At 32.1% G+C, this 25,694-nt stretch overlaps 2 protein-coding genes across 3 annotated transcripts in view; both read right to left on the bottom strand.

Moving 5' to 3' along the window:
- Window positions 1-25,694, bottom strand: part of LOC123014741 (sestrin homolog) — a 170,759-nt gene that overhangs the window by 29,221 nt on the left and 115,844 nt on the right. The window lies entirely within an intron of this gene.
- LOC123014745 lies at window positions 3,791-4,286 on the bottom strand. The gene is made up of 3 exons (XM_044414002.1): window positions 4,144-4,286; window positions 3,976-4,093; window positions 3,791-3,929 (listed from the first exon to the last, which is right to left on the bottom strand). Exons 1-3 carry the CDS (start codon window positions 4,247-4,249, stop codon window positions 3,821-3,823), a joined length of 333 nt encoding a protein of 110 aa, XP_044269937.1. The 5' UTR covers window positions 4,250-4,286; the 3' UTR covers window positions 3,791-3,820.

The raw sequence follows: 25,694 nt of genomic DNA, 5'->3' as shown, positions 1-25,694 counted from the left end.
TTAAAAACCCAAAACTGTGTTCGGAGAACAACTGATCGTGATACATAATTTTCACCATAAATTTTAATGAGTATCATTAATAAATAGATATATGAATTAACGTTCATTGCACGCCCACCAGCATTGTTTAATCAGAAAATTTCCATTTTTATTACTAGAAATAACACGTCAGTTATCGACGTAAACAAGAGCTTCATAATTTGAAGACAGAATTTCGCCTTATTCTTGCAATAATCCGTCAAAATGATGCCTGGAATGTGTAATTTTAGAATTTTTGTGATTAGAGAGACCGAAGAATTTTATAAGCATTATTACAACCTGAGAGACCCTGAGATACCCACTCAGGACTCCCAAAACACAACCAAATGACAAAATTTAGTGATTGTAGGTGGTTCTGAGGATTTAGATAAAATCACAGCAATAATTAGGGTAAGGTCGAGAGGTTTATGGATTTTTGTAAAATTGGCTACTTTCTTATCACATCCTTATTAGAGTTGTGGCTTCGAAACGGTGGAAAAGCAAAAATAATTCCGAAGAAAGTGCAGCGAGATTTATTGGAGAAAACTAATCCAACAATGTCAATCTACCTGCTGTGCAAGTCAGCGAAAAAAATCAACTAAATTAATTTATTTAAATATATGCTTATATTGTACATAACTCCTAGTGTAACAATAAAAATAAATATATTGGATAGCGACTAATTTGCATATGGGACAAGCATGACGTCACTTAACACGTGTTTGCAAAAATATTTTTAGGAACACTTGTCAAATTTGCTTCTCCTGGTCAAGGCTAGTAATAAAATTTCATTTTAAACCGTCGATTTACATTTTGGCCGTTGAATGAAAACAAATCGTGAATTTATAAAATAAGAGGCCAATTAGATAATCACATCAATTTTTGAAATTAAAAAACAATTTCGAACTTGAAGGACATCATTCGCGAAAATAAATTACTTTTTTTGTAAAATTAATTCAAAAGCTTTAAAAATACACTTTACGTTTATTGCATCAATGAATTTCTTGACGTTTCGCTTTATTGAACGGTTTTTTTCTGTTTTGTTTCTCGGATGGTAAACAAAATTTTATTAAGAAGTTTAAGCTTCATAGAAAACAAATCCCGTGATAGAAAACAGGCAGCAAAGTATCGGTTTTTGAAGTAGTTAAATCCTTTTTTCACTGTTTACTCGACATTAAAATTCAATGATCGACAAGTTTTAATCTTAGAAAAAATACAGTAATCACGTGGGTGCTAATTAAATGTGTTTTTGGGACTTAGAAGATTCGCGAATTCATTGTTTTACGAGATTAACTATCGCAATTTTTCGTCTGGTTTTAAGAGTAAAGTAAACAATCTTGACTTCTGTGTAACACAATTTGCAAGTTCTTTGACTAAAACATGAAAACAGTTTCAAAATAACTAAATTTATAGTAGAGATAAATCGAGTAATTTAGTGTCCATAATTGTATCCATATATGAATAATTTTAAATAAATTTCATATTTTGAAGGTAAATTCAAACACTCTCCTGCTTTTACTGAAAAAATTATATTATTGTATGTAGTTTACAATTTGGGTGGTCCTGCATCTAAATAAATTTCGAAACTTACCTTTGAACCATAAAAATAAAAACAGTTCCTAATGATTCATTCAGTATGAACAGCAATTTTCAAAGTTCTACAGTTTTATCTGAATTTATGTAATTTTCAGGGTTATATTTTACAAATTGTATAATCTAAATTTATAATCAGTTTAAGACAGTTTATGATATTATCTAGTCCTGATTTGCATAATGTAATACTTGAAATATCCTCTCGGATCAAAGTTTGTTACTCCACATCCAATACTTTTGCTATGTGAGGCACATTTTCGAACAATATCTCCTGTTTTTTCACTTACATAAATTAATTTGTCTGACATTATTAAAAATACAGCGTGCTTAAGGTCTTAAATTGAAGATTGATCTGGTATAGAAGAGTGGAGAAATAGTGTAACAGATAAAAAACTTTTGGAATTGTTAATATTAAGAATGTTTTTTTAACCAAAATTATTGGGACAAGGTCAGATAAAACTAAAAATCGTTTTCAACAAATGTGATTTGTTTTTTTCTTTCATCCTTAAATTTATGAACATATTACAAATATTAAAATAATAAATTGGATGCCATAATTATGATTTACTCTGTAGCATAAGGTAATAATTATTAGCCACTGTTGTAGCCAAAGTGTATGTGATTTAAGAATAAGTCAAAGTTAAAAAAATAAGAAATTGTATTAAAAATGATGTTATTTTGGTGCATTTAAAAATAAATTGTCTTCTAAAAATTTATTGTAAATATAGGAACGTATGATTGGACATTGCCTGTCATTTCCACATTCAGGGTGATTCAGATAAGATATGAGCCTGACGTTCTGGCGATGCAACCCAAAAAACAAATTTCATTTACTTCTTGATCTAATTTTAAATACGATTTGCATTTGCAATCCAAGTAGTTATCTTATGTTGCTCTGACAGTGCATTWTACGTATGATTTATAAAAAAAAAATTGTTTGTCTACCTTTAATGTTTAATTCTTTCATACATTTTGTATTGRGTTTACACCGAAAAGACTTCTCTAATTTCTCTATCATTCCGCGAAAACTGAATGGCACCAATGATCGTTTTCTGCGCTGATGTTAGAGTGACATAAGATGATAACTTGGATTCAACTTGCAAATCCTAATTTAAATTGAATCGAAGGCGTAAATGAAATTTGTTTTTTGGGTTGTATCGCCAGATCGTCAAGCTCATTATCTTATCTGAATCGCCATGTAGACTTAACAAAATCTTTAAAGTTAGAGAACAGGGCTATTACTCAAATATGTAAATTCTACAAATTGTTCTATTTGCTCAAACTGAGATGAATACAGTAAATAAAGGAGTTTAGGGATGTTTAAGCTATTAATCACAGATAGAAAAATTTGCAGTTTAATTCATCAGAGAATCAGTGAGGTCCTAAATAAAGATAATAGTAGATAAAAATAAAAAGTAATTTCTTTTGCTTTGCTAAATTAATTTCTTTTTTACCTTTGTTGCGAGCCCATATTTTTAGTAAAGCACTAAGTGAGGTCGGAATAAAACTGCCTTGCAAAAAATTTCAAAGTAAAGTTGCCAGACCCAAATGAATTTTATAGTAACAGTTCACCCAGATTCCTGGGAATCCTTGAACTTTCAACAAATTTGTATCTCATTCAAAATGAAAGATTTAAAATGTTTTTGCATATGTCTTGGCCTCTACTCAAGCATCTTTAAATTCTGCGCCATGTCCATTATTCAACTTTTTGAATCTCTTGCTCTAGAATTCGTTGTGGTATGAAAGGACGCAATCTTTCGGCGATCAATAACAAATCGAATCTTTCAAATCGGCATAAACAGAATCATCTGCCAAGGATGTTACATAAACAGAACAGATGTAGACTGTCGTCAGCGGCAGTGACATAAACAGGCAGTTCATGGTCCATCGACCAATTCCTGCGATGTTTTTACGCCCCTTCAGAATTTCATAAACATGTACAACGTACGAGAGGCCTTTAAATAAACATCATCAAATCGAACAGCACCACTCCAACAGTCATTACATTTCGAAACTGTGGGCATTACTCTTCTAATGGATGAGGAGAATCACCATCAATCACCCATTGTACTCAATCAAATTTCGGGTTAATAGAGACAACTTTTCAAGCAATTTGTTGATCAATAAGTCATTTTTTGAAACCAAAATCAATCAAAAAGTAAATAAATAAAAAAAAGATTTCTCGTGTGACAGAATTTTTATTACTCAATTAATGGTTATCTTTAGTACATAAGCGGGCACAGCAATGTGGCCAGTACTTCTTCGGGTCTTGCGCTCTACTCACGCAATATTTACTTTCACTTATAAAATAATGACAGCTAAAAAATTAAAATTAATAAAATATAAAACTTTACAATTTGTAACCTTTTAATAAGAAGGGTTCCATCGGGCTCACATGTAATAAGTTCACATTTTCCTTGTCGTTGTGTTTTTATTGAAGGTATTACATGACCAAAGTCGTCGTGATAACATCCACCAGGTCCTAAAGTAATTAATTTTCTTAATTTTTTTAACAATTAAAAAAGATCTTACTTCGAAGGTCGTGGGGTTTTTCAAAACGAATATTCGATAAACCTCGAAGACCTGTCACATTATATAAAACACAGGACCATATCACCACCACTATGAGTATCTTCATTTTGTAAATTCGAATGAGGCAAGTGGTATTTCAAAACTTATATATAGGCCTGTTGGTGGAGATTAATGATTTTTTAACATTAAATCAGGTATTACCTATAGTCGATCGTAATAATAAAATTTTCAATATGTAATAATAATTTATGTAGCTAAAATAACAGATTTTTGCTTAAATGAGCATTTTATGTTCAATGTTCAATGCAAGCTTAAATCATTGAAAATATTAATTCTACATCTGTAATATTTTTAAAATATTTGTTCGAATAAAATTCGCAGACCAGCAAGACAGCAATTAGCTGAGAATAAACTCATGAAAAGATGAATTTGTTTATGTGTTGCTATTTGTAGCCATAACAGAATACTATCATTTGATCACCAAAAAATACAATACGATTACACAGTTATGTAATATAATATACAAAAATTACCTATACCTGCTTAAATTATCAATGAAAATGCTCAATTAGTCTTTTACTTTCAACTAAACAAGGATAAGGAACTTTTAAGAAACATTTATATTTAAACCACAGCCATAAATTTATGGCGGATTGTGGTTTAAACTTTAAAAATCATAAATAAAGAAGACAATCTTGTTTCATATTTGTCATAAAAAAATTAGATAAAAAAATTATTTGGCGTTCAAAGCTCTGCAAGCTTTAATTAAAACAAGAAAAACATAAAAAATGCTACACAACTAAATTCTAAGTGCTATTGTTCTTAAAATGGCTACATTTATAACCGTCAAATCTTTATTTTTTGTAATTAAACCATAGGTTATTAAGAATTTTTATTATGTTTTAAATTTTTTATGATCAGTTACTTTTCGATGTGTTTAGTTAGTTTTAGCTTTACCTTAAATTAATAAAAATGAAATCGCTGAGTTGTCCATTTAAGTTCTAATGAAAGGACCATCTTACTCATCTCTTGTTTTGTCTAGATGTAAGTTTGATATAATTATACATTGTTTACGAAACAAAGAAAATAGTTTTGAGAACGGCGCGTGTATCGCTTTCTGTTCCAAAATTCTATCAAAATAAATGCGGAATTGTGTGCAATATTTTGCAAAGAACATATTCATAATTCTGTCGGGAAATCATCGTTTCTGAAATCTAAAAACGACCAGCTCTGCCAACTTCCTATTTTATGAGATCTCTAAACTCGGAGCTTGTTTATTTAACTATTTATAGGTATAGATATAAAAACACAATCAAATCAACAAGTCAGATTAAGCCAACTAATTCGTGCTCTTTCTATGCACACAATTAACAAGTCGTACTACAATCCGATTAATTCGAGTTATGCGACACGTGCTGTGGACATTTAAATCTCCGATAAATAAAAAATTGGACGCCTGCAGCAGCAACTCCGAGCACAATTTCTGGTATAAACTCGTCGGTAACGAGAAAGGGTATTAAACGCTAATAAAATTCTTATAATAAATAACAAATTAAGGAGCCTCCTTAAACATCGTTATGAGATCATTTTAAGGGCCAATTTCGTCGACACTGACTCATCCTCTTTATTGTTATTATTTTCAAAATGCGACACTGCGTGTCTTATTCCTTTATAAATATTGATTAATGATCAACTTTCACGAAGTACTAGTAATGAAGGCTATAAATTATTACGTCTAGAGCCAACAATTCGACTACAAACACCTCATGTGGTGCAATAACTAAAAAAAACAATGTAATTTAATCAAAATATTATATTTAAAGAATGTTGTAATCAAAATGGCCAACTCACTGCACATTTTTGTCGTCGGATGAGGCCTTTAAGATAAAGGGTTAAACAGGAAATTAAACGACAAAGTCAGAAACGAGATGTTTAACTAGAAGTAATGAGATAAGTTGGTTGCAATGATCTAATTTCCCTTTTTTCTCCCATCGATCCTCGACAACATACATTTTCCTTACTTACCAACACCACGATAAAAATCATACCTGAAACAAAATAGAAATCTGTTAATAGTTTGATCAAAGTCAACCACGGTTTAACAAAAACATACTAAAACGTGGCTATAATTAAATCACATTTTTAAGAAAGGGGTGTAAATTGCCGTTTTTTGTTGTCTAATTTTCTGAAAAACATGCCACCAAATGCGAAATATTCCATCGAGTGCGCCCTTTGAATAAAGTGGGACAAAACGATGACTGGACAGTTTCAGTATGTTTGAATTTCTGATAGGCCCTATTACCAACTATAACTTGCATCATGTGCAATTTGGACAACTATAATAAAGGTTAATTGAACAATTTTTGAATGACTAAAGGTACAACAATTTCTTCGATAAAGAAATGAAACTATGGGTTGTGAAATTGTAAAAAACACACAAATGCAAAAACAAAATCTATAATTACTTGCATTTGCGTCATATGCCCACATTACTATATCAACGTTGTGATAATTGGTAAATATAAGCACATAGTAACAAAGGAAATTTGCACAAACAATATTTATTGCCATTAACATTGAAGATGCAAATAAAAGCACACAGTTTAAAAAATTGGCTTGCCGAGCACGCTGCTTGATACACAATTGCTGTACTTCCTGAATAGCAAGTGGAAAAATGTTAATCTTGGAATTCATTACGAAAACGTCCAAGATCTTGCGAATGGATTAAAAAGATGTTGATCTGAGCGGCCAATTGCAATTAAAAGAAAATTCTTGTTGGTCGGTTATCAGCTCGAATTATCTTAGACTTCAAACGTGCCAAGAAAATTTAATTAGGAACGGTTTTATTGGTCTTTGTTGGGTTAGTCACCCCCGGAAACAAAACGAAAATTGTCACACTTGTTTGTTCAAAAATCAACGACGGGGATCCGCACCCCTTAATCCTCCTGAGCTTTTGAGCGGCGTCGTTAATAAGGATTTAGCTTCCTCTAGGAAGATATCCGAATATAATGCCGTGTAGTCACTTAATTACTCTTATATACATTCCACGATATCATGCAAAAAAACGCGTTTTTCGCCTTTTTTCGGTTGTGATTGATCAACGTAATGTCCTCGTCCTAATTAATTCCACATCGCACTCGGGACTCCCAGTCGAAACACTCCGGATCTATCCAGAGATATGATCATTTCTGCGGATTAAATTGTGAAATGTTGAACGAATCGATGGTAATCTCTCGAAACGATGTCAAGTGCTTATGAGCGAATGAGGATTATTTTTGTGTGTGTAATATTGACCGTTTTGATTTTAAGCATGAAACAATAACGTCCGCTTTTTGCACAATTCTCTAATTAACCCAAATGCAAATGCAAGGAAAATAAGAAACGTCGATATAATTTTAACTCAAGGAAACAACTTGAGAATATTTTCGTCCCTGACATGTACACATACATCTCCAAAAGAACGTAAATTAAACAGCTTACTAACAACATGTAAACATCTTTTATGTTAGCTCACCGAGTGGAAAACAGCACAAATTTTGAATCACAAACGACAAAAAATTCAATTTTGCAAATTTAATTAGAACACGTTATAAACAATTTTCAAGGACTGTGGGACACGACAAATCCAGAATTAACCGACACGGCTTGTTTATTTGATGATAGATTATGTATACATTGTTGTAGAGTTGATTCAGAAAATATTTAACAAAAATCATATTGAAAAATACTTGAGCCAATTGTAAACAATTAAACATCGGAATTTTAGCAAGAGTGCCCCCTTTAGACATTATTACAATTTTTTCTAAATTAAAGAGATGTTATTTTTCCAAGAAGTTTTTTGTGATAAAGTGTGTAATATACAATAATAAATGGATAATGGGCGAATAAAAGATTGTTTTAATACTAAATAAACTTTTTATGTTGTGATATTGCATGAATAATGTTTATAATTTAACTCAAAGTTAATTTAACATGAAAGTGTTGAACTGGAATATTCTTTGCCCTCAAAAGATTTTCACACCCTTGAATAGTGAAATCATTAACTGAGTGCGTCGTTCCATGGTTATTAAAACCAACAGGTCATATACTTCTCGATTACAACGAAAAAGAAACCTGGGTAGTGTTCCAAAAATATATTCACTGAAATTTAATCTCTTTTTCCAGCAATTTGGTAACTGCTTTCATCAATCTACATGTCAATCTTTATTTTCTACCGCATTATTTAATCATGGTCTATTTGTTTTCTTTGTGAAACAAATGTGGAAATATCACGAAGGAACCAACAATAAAATTCGGTCTCACATGTACGAATGTAATATGAAAGCGACAAATGCAATATATTTAGGGATAGTGGGTTTCAGTAGTGGCATATGTTATTTAACTTTTCCGACCTGTCCAACACGTGCCACATTTTTCTTGAAATGTTTTTATTTCAGGTTTTTGTGTACAGACTTCCGTTATTATAAATCTTTGCGGAATATAAACTAACCGATCATATTTATACTACATATAAGAAAAACGTTGGTAGATAAGAAGAAAAAATGATAAATAACAAGAGTAAATGAAGCATGAGATATAAATTTAGAAAATTCAAAGAACTAATGACCGTACTAATTACAGTAATAATAATTAAACAATAAGATTAAATTTGTTGTATAGTATGAGATTTATTAAGGCCATGCCGCGGTGCGTACAATCATTTACAAATTAAAAAAGCTCAAAAACTTGCACACTAAATCGCTGTTATAAATTATATTCCATTAAGGTCACTAGTATAATTATGATAATGCCTCCGATTATTTATTTTCATAATTAAGTTTCGTTTAATTCCGGATAACTCATTTTACATATCGCAAAAATTAATTACAATTGCTGCGCTCGCATTTCCTGCGAAAAACAAATTAAAACAAACTCTCGATAAACCGTCCTTGTTGATAATTGTTTATGTTGAGCATCACAAAGTAATTGATAATTTTTTTAGTCTGGCGTAATTCATCATTTCGCGTAGCGAATTAAGCGGCTGTAAAAACTATTCAAGTAATAGGAGCTTGTTAGTTCCGCAAATAGCAAATTGTGGTGGTTGGCCGAAATTTATTGCGGTTTGATGTCACTGTTTACATTTTCTCTTGTCTTATTTCGAGCACAATACTTTAATTGCACATCAAGGAAGTGGAAATTTGTTTAGCACAAAAAGATGTGCTGCATTTTGTGCCAAGAGGGTCTTAAAAAAGATTTATTTCTGCGAAACGAAGGCGTCTGCCAGCGTTCGAACAATTGTGGCACTAAAATATCATTCAAATAAATAGAACCATAATTATCCGATTTTTAAATTTTTTCTTCGTTGCGCCTAGGATCAAAATAATAATTGATGAAAAAAAGGGAGTGAATTATCCCTTATTGGTAACCATTTGTGGGCTTTGACGATGACATAGTTGCACCCGACCAAGGACAAACAACATTTAAATATTCTTTTAAATAAATTAATTGTCTTGGTTAACCCACATTTGTTTTCTGTCTACACTTTTTTATCATATTCAAATCACCATAATAGTCATCCTATCATGATGTAAGAGGTCGTTGAACATTACGTAACTACTTTATGAAATATGACCTTGCTTTTGCTAAATAGACCACATTAGGTTTCTAATTCAGATTTCGTGTCATAATTTCATATCAAATTTTCATTACCTTGAGTCATTGTTTCGATCGTCGTTTTCACACCTTGTCATGCGATCAAATTTTCGTGAAATTTGCAAAAACAACCATGAAGTAACTTTTCTAGTTTCTCCCATTACTAATATAGGGTTCAAAAATTTTGCCATTAAAAGCGACAAATCAGGGTTAGTACTTAGGATCCAGCTTCCTTGTTTCCTCTTCTAATAGTCTGTAGCAAAAAAACTTTGGAAAATTATTTTTCCAACAGAAATAAATAGAGTCAACGTGCAAATTTAAACTTTCATAACTTCGAAATTAACATTTCTTCCATGTTTCTGGTATCCTTTCCTTACATGGCATTTTTTTTCTGGGGCGCGACTTTTGACGCATCCTGTATAATTGCAACCTGCCTTGACATTGGCACACCTTTTTGTTTAACTTGTGTAAAAAATATTTTGCTCCTGTCAACTGCAGCTTATCATTTTCTGTGACATTACCTTGATCAGATCAACCTTTTGAAATGTTTGTTTACTGTTTATTTTCTGATAAAAATCTGAATTAAAGTGACTTTCATTATCAATTACAATGCAAGTGAAGTTTGACCTGCTAATTGATGCTTCCCAAGAGTCTGTTGACAAATTATATTTGCAACTTATCTATGAAAAAAATTCAAACAATATAAATCCGAGAGTGAGATCTTTGTCAACAGCTTTGTAGTTCGCTAAAGTTTTTATTACTTTGGGAATAAAATGTTTCTATACGAAAAATGTAAGTTGAAATGAAAATAAAAGAGGAAACACTTGAGCATCTAGAAAATGTACTTGTGACTCGACCAAGAAAATGGAATAGTGAAACAACAAATCTCATTTAATATGTATCACATTGTATTCTCCTTGAATTTGTTTAAACGAATTTAATATTAAGGCTGAAAGATTGTTATTAAGTATGACAGTTATTGCAATTAAAGGAGTAAGTTTTTTTCGTTTGTCTTTTAATCATTAGTTACCTTTATAAAGTAAATTATATGTCTTATAAATGTTTAATAAAGTCGGTACTAGAGTGAAAAATCGTTCAAGTTAATTATTACACATGTTATGGAGATTTATTCTGTGGAGTTATTGTTTCGCATATTTCTGATAATTAAAATTGTGCATGACTAAAGAGGGAAAGGATATTCGAATTTTTCAAATAAGTGAAATCCCGCTTGTGCAACGCAAAGATTTGTTTCTCGGCCATTATTATTAAAATTTTCTCATCGTTATTTCATTGAAAAAAGCCGACATATTTACGGAATCGAAGCTAGAAATAACAGTTAACGACGTTGTGTTAATTAATGATTCCATCTGCATATCGGTAACGCTAAAATTGCATTTAAGTCTGGATAGATGCCAAATTAATTTGGATGTCTTTAAAAAATGAAAATTACGGTTTACCTAATCAAAATATTGCAATTATTATCAATCAGTCTTGTGCTACGTACAGAGAGAAGCAACGTGAGGTCATGTTTAACAGGTGTAAGAAGACGCACCTTTTTTTGATGATGCATTCATGCACCGCGAGTTGCACGAACAACAGGAAACAATTTATATGACTCTAAAATGACCGAACGGGCGTTGCGTGAAATTTTATGGGCTTTTTTTATTTCCATCGTGCTTAATTACCGAACTTATGGCTTTGAACGTGGTGTTTACTGAGTTTCGTCATCAAGAACGCCATTAATTTTCAGGTGAAGAAAAAAGTCGGTGACAAACGAATTAACCTGTACCAAAACACAGTAATTATTCAAAAAAAATTTTGTTATGCAACTTTGCCCTATTTGAGTTTTCCCATTCAATTTTTGTTATTGTTCATTGAACAATGAAGTTTAAACAATGATTAAAAAAGTGACTGCTAAAAATGCATTAAAAGAAAGTAGCTCAGTGAGTAAGAATAGCAGTGACGAATTAAAAACAGATTAATATTTTCTAAAGTAATTATCCACAAATTACGATTTGTCTTAATTGCATTGAGAATTCTCTGAAAAGAAACACAAGTTATAATAACATAAATTCAACGCATAAAAATCTCAAATTTAAAATCATTAATTTAAAAATGTCACAGAAAAAGACTTTCTAAATACAGGGTGTCTTACAACTTAACATAACACAAAATGATTTAAAATAAAAAATCGATTTCTCATAAACAATAATAAAAGCTAAAAAGAACGAAATGAAAAAGTAGTAAAACGCCCTATTGTGTAAAATCGAGTGGGTAGGAACTTATCCGACTTTACCTCAGGTTTTAGAAACATAAAAGCAATTATGCTTAAAAAAGTGATTTTACAACCTTTTCAGCAGATGAGTCTTTGTTGTGTACCTGAGATGCTTGACAAAATGAAAAGTCGACAAGAAGTCATAGACATGAAAATTCATAAATAAAGGAAACAAGTGAAAACTAATAATTTAATTTCACACGACTTCCTTTCTTTTTCTAGTAGGTACATTCTTTTTTATAAATTATCTTTTATAAGTTAAGTAAGATGTTCGTATGCAAATGTGATATTTTTATAAAAGACAATATAGAAATAATAACTGTTATTTTATTCAAATGTTTTAATTAGACTTTAATTAAGAAGGCAAAAGGTTCGGTTAAGAAATTCTGCAAAACCATGACCGTGAAACAAAACATTCTTTCAAGGTCATTACCAAAAATTCCCTCTGAATCGTTTTAATTAAAACCCCGGGAAGCGTCTCATTTACTGCGCGAATTTTGGTGTATGCGCCGGGTGAATTTTTTCGAACAAAGCGTTCGTTAATAAAGTTATCTCTTTGATAACTTTCAAAAAACTAAAACAGAACAATGGCCTTTTGAAGTCAAATTGCAGTTTTTGTATCGAAAACTAACCCTCGAAATGACTTGCCATTCTCTCGCACCTGTAATTTTCATTGCTTTGATGAATCATTAATTTTACAACCGTCGTGCCTCAATCAAAGCCATTCGATACGACTGCCTATCACACCGATGGCTCTATTTTTCCAAGTACTATCAACAGACAGAAACTCAAATGATAAACAATGGATAGAAAGTTGATTGATAAGGAAATTGCGTTCCTTCGAAAATCAATGCCCATTTAAATAATGAAGTCGATTTGTGCCTTAATGTCGTCGTTTTAATAATGCAAATGGTGCGTGGTAGCACGACGTTACTGCAATAACAATATTACACGTACACACTTCACAATCCAATATCGCGATCTGACGATTCGCGATTGGGACAGCACATGATGCATAAGGTGAAAGCTCGAGGTTGGCGACCTTGCCATTGTTGCAAATTCTTATTTACTTACCCTGCATCGGTCCTTTTTCTAGAGAAGGAGAAATGGCGATAAGCAATTTCCCCTCAAAGAATTTATTTCATAATTAGCCAATGGCAGGTGTTGGTTGCCGACTTTACGGTCCTTATGATAGCAAGGCCGTTAATTTTTATGGGGCGTGTTAATTGTTAGTTTTTTCTGAGTAAAAATAAACACGACATTTCGCTTTTATGGCAGGCGCACTGCAGTTTGAATGCACTTTTGGGCTTGTGCTGAAATTAGGTTTATGACCATTTTATTGCTTTGAGTTTTTTTTTATGCAGAAAAACCTTCATTTTGCACCACCCAAATAGAGCTATTGATTCGGATAATAATGAGCATGCAAAAATTCGCGAAGATTGCATTGACCTGAGCTGCATTCGTGCCCATGGAATAGAGGTTTTTAGTTACAAAATAATTAGATTAGAATTTCACCAAACCAAGTACCACAGTATTTCAAAAATATTTCCTCCCCCCCAACTGACATATTTCACTGGTGACAGGTGAAGTGTTTGGCTGTTTTGTTTTCATGTATTTTTTGTTTATGAATCAAATTTTTTCGTTCCAAACTGTCTTTTTCAATACAAATTTGATTTGATTGATTGTAGAAAAATAACAGATAAAATCATCAGAAATACAAACATATACAGCAACTTATTGTATACAGGTTGTTCCACACAACTTTACGAGGCTTGTGCCTAATGTACGCATCCTAATATACAAAATTCACAAAACACTAGATACAAAAAATACAGATTTAATTATTTAATTTTTGGAAACCCATGATAGTAATTGTCAAACTAATCACTGTTTCATTAATAGTCATAAACCAAACAGTTTTTCAGAAACAATTATCATTTGTTCTACCAAGAAACGGCATGAATATGATTCTAGTTTATCTATCTTAATCACCAACTAACTAAAAATGTTGTAAGTTTTGAAAGGGTGAACAAACTAGAGAAGATTATCCAATTTTTAAAAATTTGTAATCGAGTTCGTATCGGAATATGTATTATTGATTGCATCTTACAGGTGCAGGCCTCGTAAAATTATGTGAAACACGCTGTATAATAATAACATTTGCTATTTTGCCTAGTAATAATAATAATTTGCTATTTTGCCTAGTAATAATAATAAAAATTTACTCAGATAAGGTGACCCACCATTTAATATTTTTTAGGATATAATGGAAGATAAACAATTGGCGACTGTGAGCAATTGTTTGCTTTGTATTTTTTTTATAACTTTTAATATTCTCTTTTAATTTTTTTAAAATTTCGTAATCACTTTTAATGATTATAACAAAAACTTTTTAGCTTCTGGTTATATTTTTTTGAGTGTAGAAAAATAATAAATAAGTCACCATTTGTTATTCTGTTTGAAATCTCTATTTCTCAAAAAAAAATAGAGTTTAAAAATTTGATCAAAAAATCGTGCAGAATCTGATTCAGTCCTGTGGTCTCAACATTGTTGAACTGTAATTTTTATATTTCCTCACAATGTCAGTTAAATCCCACACCGCACAAAACTAATCTGTCTACAAAGTCAAACTTCATTTTATTCTAGTTTCCTGCAATAAACCCGCTAAAGCGATGATTTAATCGGTCGTAAACTCCGTCTGCAAAAATAGAAAAATGTAAAAAATTGGCCCGGCGCATACACCAAAACTGCTTTCGTTATGAATCAATTAACTCAATGAAACCTAGGTCAGGTTCAACTTATTAATAAAGTTCCAGCCCTTTGACCTCATGACTTTCGATTTGATTTAATTATAGTTATGAATGAGCTCAGAAGACTTTTTATAATAAAACTCATTGATTATTCCACCAGCAGAGAGGTGAACTTGACATATTAAACTAGCACAGGAAAGCTAACTGAACTTCTTCAACTCAAAACTTTTTATATGTTGCCATCAAAAGTTTAGTTAATAGAAAGAAGGGAGCGATGAAAGTAACTTAATCATGAACGATCTTTCGAGGATTCATTAATTGGACCTTCATTAACTAAAATGAATGCCAGTTTAACTCTAACTGTTAAGTAAAAATAAAAATTCGATAATTTCATCAATTAGTTTTAAAAACTTTTAATCGACACATGCGATCCATTTTCAATAGTGAAGCTAGTGACGGTTAATATCCATACAAATTAATTTACGAGCTGACTCTTGACGTATCGAGCCTATAAAGCAACAATTATTTTTATTACGTCGCCCGTAATGAGCCTTCTTAATTACTCCAATTTTTATACAAGTAATCACTCATTCCTGGTACCATAAATCCACAAAACGTTCATTTATAAATAAATAAAACTGGTAAAATCGGCGCCTAAACAACTACGAGATTGAAAAAATTAACAAGCTTTTGATGACCTGTCAATAATATCACTCGTTACAAATTAATTTGACAGCTGATGCGAGGAAGTTGTAAACAGGCTTTAAATCTTTTAAAAAGTGATCTTCCTTGTGTTTTGATGAGGCAATATTCTGTCAATAGTTGTTTTCCCTTTCATTAAATCGAAGGAAGCTCTTTTTTAATTGTTTGACTAACGGCAATTTTAAAATTCACAAATAAATATATATTTCTGTTAAAAATGCTTTGAAAATTTTTTATCAGATGTGGTAAATAATGTAAAAGGGCAAAACACTACCCACAAGTGAAAGAATATACTAATGAGAAAAACATTCCATTAACACGAAAAATCTGATATAAAAATCAAAAACGATTAATAATGAAAGCCACGGAAAAACAAATACCTAAAATCATTATTGCCAAACAATGGAAAATTTTTGTAATTATGTGTGATCTCACGTCAGGCACTTTTATATTTCAGAAAAATTCAACTACATATGTTTAAAACAGTTTCAACACATACTTTCTATCAGTTGAATTACATGATTCAAAAGTGATAATCTGGTTGCATTAGTTCGTTCGCACTCGTAACTTTTTTCCTATTAATGTGACATTTTTGATAAAGTAAACATGTTGAGACAGAGAGTTAATTCTAAGTTCAGTGACACCACATTCTTAATAATCTGTAAATAATACTGTTTTTAGACACAATTTTTCTTAAAATAATTAGAAAATTAATCAGTGCTAGTAGAGCAGACATTTAAATATTTTTTTAATCAAGAATGTAAAAGATTAGGACAAAATTAATCGGCACAGTAAACTAGTTTTAGTGATTTGATTACAATTTCTTTAGCTGGCACCACTTTTATTATCCAATTATTTCTAAACTTCTAATTGAATTTTAATAGTCGTACACTTCTTTTATGCTTGTTTTATTGTTTTGTTTTTCTCCTTATCTCCATGTAAATGTATTATTATTGTTGTTAATTCTCAAAACTGCTAAGCTTTATGAAAGAAAAGTGCCTTCCGCCATAACATTTCTCTAATTATAATAAATATAAAAAACTTTATATGTACATCTAACACGTTAAAATTTCATAATACGTCTATAAACCACAATATTACACATCTCTTGATAAAAATTTCCAAAGTTTCAGGGAGAGACTTAACACCTGTGTTTTCTCAGAAGCAAATGATATGCAGCAATAACAATAAAACGCTTACGCTTATTTTAATCATGAAGAAAGTTCTTGTAGAAACTCCCGCAGCTAAAAGCAATGGATGTAAGGGATCAGAGCGCTTCTTGCGCCTGTTAACGACGTTGCGGAGTCCCTGAATTGCGTGCGAGCAAAATGAAAACAGTCATAACCGCATGGCAATTTATGATAATGTAAACACCTCCAACTCCTATTATTCAAACAAAACAAACTCCCAAGTAGGCGGGTAACGTATGGATTAAGTTATCCCCGATGTCAGGTACTTTTCGAGTTTACTTCGACAAACCGGAGTTTAATTTGTGTTGAGCAACTTTCGGACCAGTCAGTCAAGAGAAAAGCTCTATACAACATGTGTTCAATTACACAATATTTTTATAACAGATGATAATAAGTTACGTAAGAGAAACTTGATGGGAAAAGTCAGGAGCTTCTTATTTTTCGAGAATTCTGATTATTTTTAACGACGTGTTTTTATAGACTAACGCAGAAAAACAAAAGCGAAAATTAACAAGAGATAAAATACAGACAAACAACTTAAATAATAGGTAATTACGTCCTAAAGAGCCTCTACTGCTAGCTCGGTACAAAAACTAATAAATTCGTAATTGTTGCAAGCTTTAATGATTCATTGTATTCTATAATGAATATTAAATAAGAACTATTCAGATAGTTGTAATAAAATTGAGACAACAAGTCGTAAACTCATTAAAAGTCTATAAAACTCCTGAAAAGATCCGTGTAAGTTTCAGTATGAACTTGCCAATACGTGGCATTTTCTCTTGCAGCCTACAAAAACACTAATAAATTGCCAAAATACAATCTGGATTTTCAATCATTACTGACCCTTTCCAACAATCACTCAAAATAGACGACATTGGAAACATTAATCACTAATCACAAGTATTTGATTGGCGCTTTCAGAGCAGTAACTTGTTAATAATTGCTGCAAATACAAAATTTATTAAACTTCAGATCGTCTGGAAATACAGTAGTCGAGAAGTTTGCCTCGAGCAAATTTGTATTTTAATAATAAATAGACATTACTGACCAAACACACGTCCAACCGTAAGCAACGAGTATTTTTTTTCGGAAATAAAATATCAACTGGGATAACCTTTCACATTTAGTTCCAGTAATTATTTCCAAATAAACCCAACTTTTCATATTTTTATGAACACATTTGAAATGTCATGCAGGCAAGACATGGGTGGGACTCAATAAAAAATTGGCATACAGCCAGGCCCAAAGCGACTCTTTTTGAAAAAAATAATTAGTTATTATTTAAAGTATAAATATAATAGTTTTTCCTTTGGGAAAAAGAGTATAATAACGTCCTTGGCCACAGTTTGTTTTGATAAAATTAGCCACCACATGTTCAACTTACTAGTGTCAAGACTAACAAGAATAACAACAAAATAATGCGGCAAGAGCTGGAGCAAACACTGGTATAGTTGAAGTGTTTTTTCTTCTGATTTGTTTATTTTGAATGCAACTGTTAAAGTGAAGTTAATTTAAACCAGCATCATTCTAGTACTTTCCCATCAGTGGTGTAAATAATTTACTAAGAGTGTTGGTATAGACCAATCGTGCAGCTCGTTAGACCGGAGTTAAATTATTCATATTCCCCGATTGCTTATTTAAACGACTTCATCGACAACTTTTATGATTCCGTGCCTGCATGCAATTTAAAATAAAACAAAAAATAAACATGCCAGACGAAAATATTATTGAACTTTTGTAGGGATGGTTCAATTCCATATTTTACGATTATTTGCTCTTCTTATCATTGATATAAACCCGAAAACCTAAGGAAAAAATCTCGGTTGTTGCGTGGAATAATGGGAATTAAAAGTATAAAGATAAATAACTTAGGAAAAAAAGAAAGAGTTGAAAAAGTAGTCGCAGCTGAAATAATAAATTTTCAAAAGTACATGTACAAAGAGCGGAGAAAATATTAAAGAAAAACATAAATAACACAGAAATACAACACCAAAGCAAAGAAAATGAAAAGGTAATAAATATGAAATATTCAAATTAGTGGTCCGGCTCTGAAACTCCCTCGAGCAGTTTGAGGAGGGTCCACTCTACCATACATTACATTATACTGTCAGCAAACATCACTTTTCCTACCAGTAAAGCAAATTCAGAATACTTTTCTCAAAAGCTAAACTTTGGATGTTTCTAAAACTTTTAACGACGTCAACTTTTTCCTAATATTTAAAAGTTGCACAAAATTTCGATTAAATTACCAGTATGTCTTCGCTTTTGGAATATTTTTATTAGAGAGGAAACTTAAGTAATAAAAGTCCAACTTGAATTTCACCGGAAGAAAAAAATTAATAATCCAAAACATAACACTGTTTAATAAAAATCTTCTTTTAATTAATGACTCAATTAAGTGTTTGTTTAAACGTCTTTTTATTGTCATGTTTAATTTCCTAAGCTTTTTACCTTACGCTGGCGGAATTAATTAATTTTTTCCCAAAAGTTCGCAACTTCGTGGCCATAATAACAAACAGCAGGTCTTTTCAAGACAACTTGAAAAGTAATTTAATTATAGGGATAGATACGCAATTGCGTAAAATGTAGACATTTTAAATTTAAATACTTGGCGAATACCAAGTAGAACAGAGCGATAACCTCCGGTACACCAGGAGGTGATTTATTGGGAATATCGCGACCTCTTCTAATATGAAAAAAGTCTTATCGAAATATTTTATTGGGTTTCTAAAACAGTGTCTAATTAATTAAAATTGGATTCGGCGAGAACGTGAAAAACCTCGCATTCAAGTGCAATGTTATCATCTTCAGCAAAAGAGTCTGTTGCAATCCTTGACGTCAGAGATTGCCTATATACAATTAACTCATGTTGCAGTAAACCGTAAAGACCTGTTTCATAAAATAAAACTATTATTAAACAAACTTATCTCTTAGAATTCCAATAATTTTTGAAAATTCATCTCACCTTTTCGATTATCACCACTGACGTCTACTTTTTATTTAGTTGGAATATAATTCTGATCTTTATTTAATTTATGGAAAGTCATTAATTCTAGAGATAGAGCCTCTGAAGACGCTCTAATATTATATTTTACTATCGAAATTTATGACCGCATATAAATTAAAAAGACCATTACATCAGATTTTGCCTTTCTATTTTCCATGTCAATGAACCAAAAAATTCTAAAGATATTTCTGAAATTATGTTGGCATATTTTACTTTTTCCCCTTTTTGGTGGTGCAACTTTCATCCTGCGCAAAAAGCTTTCCTGTCGTAGAAAACTCCTGATGTAGACAACTGCAAAACGGTTTTGTATCGCGATTATTTATTAAAATTGTGATTCCCTACGGAGGCATGGGTTTCCGTAAAAGGGCCTACGGAGAGATCGCTCCGTGATGCTGCATAATTCATGCAATTGACATTTTTATTGACGAGTGCACTCTCTACACACTACTAACCCCCATAAGTGACACGATTAGACGGACGTCTAAAAGCGTGTAGCTCAAGTCGAGTTAAATTGGGTCGAATTTCGATTTTATAGGCCAGTAAATTTCCTCGAACAAAATTTATACGAATCGAGTTAAAATAATAAAAGTAGCTCTTCACTTTATGGATGGGTCCGGGGGTATAGAGATGTCTGCGAGGCTGAAAACGGCGAGATAACCGCATATTGCGGTATCGTTTCGAGGTGTGTGTGTGTCACAGATTTCACATTAAGTCGTAAATCTTCTCTCTTTAAAACTTAGTTTTATCGAATAGTTTCGTCAGTCTAAATTGCCCGAGTAACAGACTGAATCCGGGGCCCTGGAGGGATTTGTGAAACACTGGCGCTGACTACTGGATTCTTGAGCAATGCACACGATGGGAATTTTAAACTGTCACTGTTCCAACTTTGTTATTACTTTTACATTCGAGAAACAAGAACCAGATTAAGACAAAATTCACCCAAGAAAACTACACTGTATATTTTATTTCTTTTCTGTTCCATTCAAAACTACGATCGCTTCACTCTTACTATAAATTCGGCCCGAAGATAAATAGCTAAAGATTATTTTAGCCGTTGCAACTTTTTACCGCTTCAGCTACAACGGAAGCGACATCAATCAGAGTGTCAACTAAAATTTAAATCTTACAGAAACTGGAAACTAACATTTTTTAGATTAATTGACTCAAGCTTTATAACTAGAAACTTAATAGATTAGGCAACTGCTATATATTTACATATTTTGACAAATGACAAGCTCCGAAAGAAATAATCTGAAAAGGTCTCTGGGGACGCCTCCATATATCTGTTCTGAATACCTATTTGAGGTTGAAGGCTCCTGCAGTAGATCGTGCAATAGTTAAATGCAGCCCCAGGCGAGCTTTAATGAATGCTGAAATCGTGAATTCAACGATCGATTTAAGCTCCAGAATATTAATATTCCCAATTGCATAGGTTATTACAAATTAAATCTATTACGAAACTCATAGTCTTTCAGATAGGAGCAAAGCAATATCTCTTTGAGGATGCTGAGGACGGTTAATACAAATTTACAAAAAACACTAAATAAAGTTAAAGGTTCCATTATCACATTTTTTTATAAAAATAAACAGCTCCAAAAACCATTCACTAAGATTTTTATTAACTATTTTTTTCTTGAATGCCTTTTTAATTTTATTAAAAAAATAACTATCTAGCCTCGTAATCGCCGTTATCCTTAAATGAATTTAAATCTGCAAGGTGTTTTTCGTGTTATTTTTAGCCAATGCAGTCGACCTCAACAAAATCCGTCCAATACCCCGAATACCTCCAAACCTTGATACATTTCACTCAAATAAAACGCTCTACTCCATTCTTTTCCTGCTCTATTTTTTTCACGTACAGGGCGACGATGGCCCTCCCGGCGTGCTTGAAGAGCGTAAAAAACGCAAAAGCGGGGCTAAAGAGAGTCTCAACGTTTCAAACAAAGGCGGATTTGCATTTAGATAATAGCCGTTCCGTTGCAGTTCCCGGTGCATTACCCTTTCGTATCGAGCGGTTTGTCCTGCTGAAACTGAAATTGTTCCCCGTGACGTAGCCAACGTCCTTGCACAAGTCAAAGAGATGCAAATGCATTGGCCGTTTGCCAAACTCATGTTGCATTTTGTGATATAAGTCGTTGAACTTTCGCTTCAACACGAAATTTATTTTGGAACGCGTGCCCCTTGCGGTGGTGACCCTTTTTCGACGCTATGGTACAAAAAGTGCTTTTATCACCCGCGAGCACGGAATCTATTATCGCACACCTAAAAGGATAATTAATTTAAATAAAGATGATAAACCGCTTCCTGATCGAGGTGAAAAGTGTTGGACTTATCTCATGCTCAAGGATTCAGATTGCTGCGATTTGTCAACGAGAAAAGAGTTTTACTCGAAAATTACTCACGTAACATACTTTTTACGACAAAATGAAAAAATAATAAAAGAAACTTTATTGTGAAAGTTATCTATGAAATATGACCGAGCCGTCTAATAAATCACTTTAAACACATGATTATTTTCAACGCAGGTTGTCAGGTTAGATATGGCATATCACAACCGTATTTCACAAATATCCAGTAGCTATAATGTGTTTTACCACCTATGAATAGTTGAAAGGTTGACAGATACATTATATCACGGTTGAACTCGAAGAACAAATTTAACAAAAAGAGAACCTACAAAAATCCAATAACGTGGAGAGAAAATTCAGAAAAAGTATTTTTGACAAGCTTTTTCAAGCAGTCTGAAACTCCGATAAAAGCTTAGTGAGATATGTAAGCTTAACCTAAAAAACTTTGAATTACATCTCTAACGAGCTTAATCTGTCCAGCTTTGTGAATAAATCTAATTACAAAAATAAATTTATTTCAATTAAGAAAGAAAAGGAAACAAAACTTTGACTCCACTTTTTGAACATTATTTAAAGTTATTTATTGTGCAAGTGGGTGACTCACCGGAAATTCTTCTCATTTCAAGTTAATTTTATGGTCACTTATGTAATTTTCTTATATGTGTAGAAAATTGTGCTTTTAAAGCTCTCGTTGATAAACGGGAGTATTGCGTACGCAAGCACGTCCGCAATCCGTAATGAAAGCCACGCAAATTTGATTAAAATAATTGTGAGGCTCGAAGAACTTTCGTGTATGCCCAGCGAACTAAATATTTAGAAATCTTGGTCGATCTTAAAGGTTAATTTCACTCAACAGGTTCAATAGCAAAGTTGCAAAATGTTTCGTGACTTTATTATCAGATAACCATAACTTAGTATTGTAATAAAAGGAGCTTTCGTAATGCGAAAAAAAAGCTTTCGGGGTATACCCGTGGGAGTTGTGCCTCATGTGTTCTTTGCACGCGCCACTAAAGTTAACGATTCCCTATTAACCCCCATAATTAAGAAAGATCGCGTCGAGACTTCCCCGGAAATGAAATTATCACCGTGTATTTTGTCTCCGAAGTGTATAAAAGTTTTATTGGTGTGACCTAACTTTCGACAGCATTTTAATTACACATTGTAAGCTCGGTAAGCTTAACGATCTGGCTCGATGTTGATTTTAACTTGGCATGTAATATTCTCGGTAGGCAAGAACATAATTACAGGGAAATTGAAATTGCGGGAGGTTGGTTCCCAATTGTTTTTTAGACGAAATTTCGACTGTATTAATTCGATCATCTTTGCTTGCCGAGTAATCATCTTCATTATGATTGTATAACGAATTCAAATGAATTTCCTCAAAATATTTTAATTAACCCGAAACGTCGGAAATGGAACACTCGCATTCGTAGACCACCAAGTGCGATATTGAAAACCTCCCTGATATCGACTTGCTATTAATTCGAAACACTTATCTATCTTTACGAGAGGATCGGAATTCGAAGTTCACCGTTGGGATTTCGCTTATCTCGAAAGTTGAAGGGTGGCTTTAAACTTGCTAAAGTCGCAAATTTTCAATGTGACGAAAAGAAAAAAAATTATATGTACCGAGAAAGTGGCGGAAATAAAGCAAAAGCTTCCCGAGACTTTAATTAATACAAAAGCTATCGCCGCTCGGAGATTTCCACTTCGTTGCGAGAAAGTTCATTAAGCTAATTCCTTCCAGCCTTGACCAAAAAAGCGTTACAACAAATTCTCTTGTGTAAACCGTTTACAAAAAGCTACCCCAAGAATTGCGGACAACATTCTGATTTATCTTAATTAGCAAATGCACAAAAATGTGGCCACATTAAAGGCATTAAAATAAAAATCCGTGAGTTATTTATCGACCAACTGACGCTGAAAATAAAGAAGTTTCCCAACAAACTGTTACCGTTTATAATAAAGTAAATTCGGGTTCAGTGTGTGTCATAAAAACCAGGGTTTTTGGTTCTGCAAGCCATTCTGACGAAAGTCCTACACGTGCGTCCTGCTTCCGTTAAAACAACAATCTCTGGACAAAACGGCAGATTAAGTGGAGGTTTTATTAGCCGACACGAAATAATAAATGTCACGATCCAAAAGTGTACGAGTTTTCCTGTGAGATAGAAGAATGTGTTCTTCCGCAGGAATGTTATTGGAACAAATTGTCACTGGTAGGAAATAAAATAGAATCACTTTAATTGATAGGTGCTATTAAGAAGGGTAAAAGCTTAAATTACTTAAATGATGCAGTTTGTACACCATCTATTAATACAGATATACACCTGTGAAATGCGGCTGTTGGCCGGCTTATCTAAAATTTGGCAGGAGCCCTGACAGGTAATACACAACGCAGTATTTTGCACTCGCTCGATTAATCATTGGGTATTTATACAGAATGCATGCATGCCCGTACGTATTTCTGTTGTTGAGGTGCAATTTACGACGTGCATTTTGACCAGATAAATTTTATTTATAGTCGCTTTTGAATGAGTCTGATATTTAAATTCTCCCAATATTTTTAGGTCCTATGATTGTTCGTTGATTATCGATTATTATTAGTCATTATTGTTTCATATCGAAATATGTATTCAAATCCGTTCATTGCGTGCAAATAATAATAAAATCATTTTAGTGGGATAGCCGTAGGGTTCTATTTGAATCATTATTATTCATAATTTGTAACTTTGTTTGAACAGAAACAGCGAAACATTAACCTGAAGCAATAGTTCCCTTTTTGCTCCAAATTTTAATTATTTAGTTCTAGTTTCTAAATGTAAACAGTTCAGTTTTTTAACATAATTAACAATAGCACAATGTTTTGTCGGAAACAAAAAAATATATATATAACAGGCCCACACAAAAAAAACCGGTTTATTAAATAATGAACTAATGGTCAATTGTGTTTATAAGTTGATTGCCAAGGTTACAAATTGTTAAAAACACAGCTGTTGCTGTGTACCTACAAATACTTTTTTAATTCGTGTTTGACCAAGGAAAATAATAATTTATATTGTCCTGACTATATTTGTTATGTAAATTAAAATTAAAATTCGAATCATGGTCAGATTTTCTACATATTAGGTGCCAACTATTTCATAAAAACAAGAACAAAGACTAAAATAGTATAATCATGTTACAAGAAGGAAAATAAATAAATGCATTTATTTAAATGCATTGAGCAAAAAAAATTTTAATAAGAAAAAAATAGTACAGTTCACTAAGAAAATAGTATATTTCAAAGTGTAGAAAAATTTGAACATTGACCAAAAAAAGCTGTATAAAAATAACCTATATTTTTTCGAATATTAAATATACCGGGTAAATAAAAAGTATGGAAGCAACCGTTTTTGAATAAACTAATTACTTTACGAAAAAAATAATTAGTGCAGTGTAAAGTACTATAAAAATGTGATCGTTTTTCAAGAATATAATATTAAATTAATATTACGTACATTTTTATACACACGTACATGTAATTTGATGATGTTATGTTCAGTAAATTTAGAGATTTTCATTTATTTACATTGACTTCCATAACTAAATAAATATTTTTTTGTTAACATTGAAAATAAACGCCCTACAATTTTCAATGTCTATAAA

Source organism: Tribolium madens, unplaced genomic scaffold, assembly GCF_015345945.1.
Source record: "Tribolium madens isolate multiple individuals breed KSU strain unplaced genomic scaffold, Tmad_KSU_1.1 Scaffold_97;HRSCAF=244;Tcas5.2_LG3a, whole genome shotgun sequence".
Lineage (NCBI taxonomy): Eukaryota > Metazoa > Arthropoda > Insecta > Coleoptera > Tenebrionidae > Tribolium > Tribolium madens.
This window is presented reverse-complemented; position numbering and strand designations above follow the sequence as displayed.

Coding starts and splice junctions, on each gene's coding strand:
- LOC123014745 (XM_044414002.1), bottom strand. CDS start 4,249: ATGAAGATACTCATAGTGGTGGTGATATGGTCCTGTGTTTTATATAAT. Junction 4,094..4,143: donor AAAACCCCACGACCTTCGAA/GTAAGATCTTTT, acceptor TAATTACTTTAG/GACCTGGTGGATGTTATCAC. Junction 3,930..3,975: donor GGAACCCTTCTTATTAAAAG/GTTACAAATTGT, acceptor TTAATTTTTTAG/CTGTCATTATTTTATAAGTG.